The 4,672-nt window shown below is 47.8% G+C and overlaps 1 protein-coding gene across 1 annotated transcript in view; it reads right to left on the bottom strand.

Annotated features, from left to right (window-relative positions):
* Opcml (opioid binding protein/cell adhesion molecule like) overlaps window positions 1-3,412 on the bottom strand; it is a 1,135,312-nt gene extending 1,131,900 nt beyond the window's left edge. The window contains exon 1 of the mRNA XM_026779033.1: window positions 2,916-3,412. Within this exon, the coding sequence (XP_026634834.1) occupies window positions 2,916-2,976 (61 nt within the window). The 5' untranslated portion in view covers window positions 2,977-3,412. The remainder of the gene's footprint in view (window positions 1-2,915) is intronic.
* Window positions 3,413-4,672: the final 1,260 nt, after the last annotated feature.

Below are 4,672 nucleotides of genomic sequence, written 5' to 3'. Positions count from 1 at the left end.
ACACACACACACACACACACACACACACACACACACACACACACACACTCTTTTAACAGACCCCAATGTTTCCTTCTGCCTAGGACAACCAATCTAGCCTTATCGTTCTCACCCTGGAGGCCCAGGACTCAGGACTGTGCTTCTTAGCATGACGCATTGCCAACTACATCCCTGTCCTGTCTTGAGTGTGAGCTCAATCGTCTGCCCCTACACTGTCTTCCCACTCTAGAGATTCTACCTAGCAAAACAATTGATGAGCATCTGCCTCCCCCTGGGAGGTGCGAGGCAACGGCAGCATTAACCTAAAAATGGTTCTGAGTTGAAAAGGTGTTTTTGTGAAGAAATGATAAGCTACAGAATGCCATGGTACGGATGCCTAACCAGGGCAAGATTTTGTGATCGCATTCGCCTGCTTCTCCATGCTGGGAAAGTAAATAGCTAAGGAGTTGGTGTTAACCTCATGGCAGGAAAAGCGGGATTAAAAATAAAGAAAAAAAAATAAGGAAAAAGTTCGAAGACGCTGAAGTAAGTAAATGAAGTGAGACATGAGGAGGCACAGGACTCCTGGGCCCAGATGGGTTCCAGGTTCGGATCCTGCTGGAGACCTCAGGTATGCTCTTTCCCCTCATTCCACTTTTGCTTTTCCTCATTCCTAATCCAGGTCTTTCAGGTAAGAGCATCCCTCAGGGTAGGGAGCAGAACCTGCATCCCAGTGCAAAGGTAACTCCGGGCTGATGTCTGTCTGTCCTATTCTCTCAAAAAGAACCTGCAGCTTGCCTGTCAAGCCTGCCCTCATACTCAGGGTTCAAGAGCTGAAGTGTAGGCTCCTCTCATGTAGCCGGTTTTAGGGATGATGTATCTGTAAGCTCCCTACTAGTGCAGGTGAATCGTCCTTTAGGGGGCTAGCCTATTCCTAAAGGAAACCTTCGCTCCAATGGTTACTTTGAGGTGAGGTGGGTTGTAACCTCAGCAGCCTCAGCCCACTGGGCTCCCTCCCTCCCTGTCCTTGTCCTTGAGACAGCCCTGAAGGATGCTGAGACCCTGTTAACTCAGACTCAGATGGGTGAAGAACATGTCCTTCACCCATCCCCCCCAACCCCTTCCTGGAGAAGGTCCTAATCCAGGCCCCACAAGCACATTGGAAGGAGCAATCAGTCTATGGTGAGTTTTCTGGACTCTCAGGAAAGTTCATCTTTTTTCGGAGGCTCAGAGGCACCCACCTGGCTCCCTCTACCAGGCTCAAGAAGGTACTGAGCCCTGGGCAGTGCCTGTGGCCTCTCCCCACCCCAGTATGCTGGAGACTCCAGAAGAGGGAAAAGACACCCTCCCAACTCTAAATTTGCCAGCCCCAAATGACATCTGGGAACTTGGTTTTCAGAATCTATCTCTTTTCCGAAAAATACAATTCAAAACTTAGGGTATCGCATAAAATTTCCAAATTAATTAAAACTTTTATTTAATATTTAATAGGACAAATGGGATATCTTTCTTTTTAAATTCAATCTTCTCTTCTTTCATTCTTTCATCCCAATAAAATTCAATTTATTTTCTAATTTTCTATGATAGCTTACAAGTACCTTAGAAAATTATATTTAAAAAAAAGGGGGAAACCTGGACTAAGGGAATCTGAATATAAAATAAAAAAATTGGGTGTTTTACTTAAGAATATGTATATATGAGGGTTAAGAATCTTAGCATTCATGTCTGTACATATGTAAGGGAATTTCAGTTTAAGTTAATGTTTAACAGAAAACATGTATCTGAATTTGCAACAAGAGAAAAAAAATTTTAAAGGAAGAAATGCCCCTACAGGATGAGGTTTAGTGTTGAAGACCCAGAGACCCTTTGATACTGCCTAAAATGTTGGTGAGCCTTCCCCCAGCCCCTTCAGCATTGTGTGAAAGATGCCTGCAGGCATGGTCCTCTGCTTGCAGAGGGCTCCAATGCAATTACCAACCCTATTAAGACGTGCTGGATTTTGCACGGAGTCTAGCAGACCGACTGGGGAGGATTGCCGCATCTTACCTGGTCACTGCAGATTTATTTTTCCCACATAAGCAAGTGCTGTGCAAAGGAGCACAGCATTACCATCCCTTCCCAGGGTAGGGGCTCTAGACTCCAGTAGATTCCCCAACCTTTCCTGAACCGATCAAATGTGTTAGGGGAAATCCATGCCTCTGATGCGATGTCAGGAGTAGGAAGGAGAAAGTGGGAGATCCGTGTATTTCAAAGGCACAATCTGCCCATTTGGTAGAAGGATAAAGAAAGGGCAGGAGGTGGTGGAAGGATTGTGTTAAGACAAAAAAAAATGCAGTAGTGAATTCATGAAAGGGTGAGAAGGGATGCAGAGAGGAACTGAGGGGAGGGTTGTGAAGGGAGGAAAAGAGGAGAGGAGAGAGCATTTGGGAAGAGAGAAAAGATAGGAAGGAGGAAAGAAAAAAGCACGGGAAACAGAGACGCAGAGATTCGGAAAGACTGAGACCAGTACAGGATGCCAGTTCGTGTTGCAGGTCCCAACAGAAGCGCAAGAAGGCTTTTGCACCCCAGAGTTTAAGCACCTCTCTGTCACCCCTGGGAACACAACTAGCCAATGCCAGCTGTGCCTTTCACATAATCAGCAGCGTCTTGCAGCACGGTGCAGATCTCGAACCCAGCTCTTCGGAAGGGAACAATTCGCGTGCTGTGGGCATCTGTGTGCTTGTGAGCCAGTTAGCTAGTGAGTGAGTGAGTGAGTGTGTGTGTGTGTGTGTGTGTGTGTGTGTGTGCTGTGTGCGTGCACGCGGCAAGCCTACCTTTACTCACATGCCTCTCGCACTCCCTCTTTTCCTCCTTGCCTCTCCCTCTTCCCCTTCTGCCCTAGCCGCGTGCACCGCACCATCGCCCTGAGAGAAAAACATCCTTTTTTCCCTGGGTACCTGGGATGAAGAGCAGGGCAGTGGTGGCCGAGAAGACGATCCAGTAGACGGGATGGTACATCTCGAGGCTGTGGCGCGCGGTGGCCCGGCTAGCTCCTGCTGTTGCTGCTGCTGCTGCTGCTGCTGCTGCTGCTGCTACCCGAGGCTGCTTCCTCTGTGCTGAATTCTGAGCAGGTTTAAATCCAATGTTTGCAAAGGGAGGGAGAGAGCAGAAGAGAGAGAGAGCGCGCGCGAGATGGGAGCAGGCAGACAGCGTCTCTGATATTTTTTTTCTTGCACGTACACACACAACTGGTAAGAATCATCAGCACCAATCTTCACTGGGCACCCAGCAGACCACCTCCAAGGCACGCATTGGCTCCACTCACTCTCCTGAGCGACAACGGGAGACTTTCCTGTTGGGAAAGGCTCCACTCCCAGGGGAGTTGAAGCCTGCCCCTTGCGCACCCCCTCACCGCGCAGCAGTACTGCTGGGATCTGTGTGAGCATGCCAGTGTGCCTCCCATGGGCACACCCGCTACTAGGAGGGTAGCGGGAGGGATCTGATACCTTCCCCTTCCTAGGTCTTACCCCAGCGGGGCTCAAGACACAAGGAAGAGGAAAAGGCTGTTTTCTGGCAGAAATTGACAAATGCCCATGCCAAGGCCTTATCGTTCCCCCTTCCTGGTCTCCAGGCCAGGATGTAGCCAGAACTGCAAGTCACAGAAAGCCCAGATGTTGTTCAAAAGCACCATGTCCCCATGCCCACCAGCAAGAGTACTTGGAAAGCAACCCAGCTCCCCAACAGGAAGACGGGCATATTAGGGTTTTTTCTCACCAAAGATACAGGGAATTGGCCAGCTCCCCATAATTAGAGCACTCGGGAATTCTATCAAGACAAAAGACCCAAACAATTTCCATGATCCCAGCATACTTAGTCAGAGACATAGCCAGTTTTAAGACTAAAGGTAGAATAAACTTGCAGAAGTCCTCAGACGGGGAAGTGTCACAGTGACTCTTATAACTTTGGCCGTCCTTTTTTTTTTTTTTCTTTAACCTTCTGTACCATGGTCCAGTTTGCCTCCATGAAATGACAGTTTATAGGAACCATAATTCTACAGCTCAGAATGCAGGCAAAGCACTTGCTCCATTCAGCCTTCCTCAGAAGAGAAGTGTCACACTGCTGGCATGCCACATGCACTTTAAGAACAGGCAATGAGAACAGCAGTGGGGTGCTCTCCAAAGCCCCCCGTGTTTGCTGGCATGCCTCCCTAGCTCTGTGCATATGTTCCACTGCTGATGTGTGAGTGGTTTTCCAGGTAACATTCTTCTTCCTTCCTGGCTGCTGCTGTGATGTCTTCCCAACCCCTCCTAATGAGACGGGATGTACAAGTGCTATTTCACCTGTCTCCACCAGGGTCCTACCCTATAGACATCACTGCCCTAGGATTTCAGTTCGGCCAGTGGCTTGAGGAATATTCCATAGCTAATGAGTTTAGATTCAAACCCGGGTCTGTACAACCATAAAATTAGTTTCAGTGAAGTGGAGGACGCACACAACTCCTCTGTACCTAATAGAACTTCACTCTTTCTAGAAAATAAGAGGTTAGTCTTTAAGTAAACAGAACAATTGATCATTTCCCGCCTTCCAAACAATAATTGATAACATCATCACTGCACTTAGGAAGTTCTTGCTTAACACAAAGTGCTTTTCCAAGGCTGGGTCTAGGAAGAATGTTGTTTGTTTTTAATCTGCAAAAGCCAAATAATATATCAGA

This window comes from Microtus ochrogaster, chromosome 5, assembly GCF_000317375.1.
Source record: "Microtus ochrogaster isolate Prairie Vole_2 chromosome 5, MicOch1.0, whole genome shotgun sequence".
Lineage (NCBI taxonomy): Eukaryota > Metazoa > Chordata > Mammalia > Rodentia > Cricetidae > Microtus > Microtus ochrogaster.
Note: the sequence above shows the minus strand (reverse complement) of the source record. Positions and strands in the feature narration are given on the sequence as shown.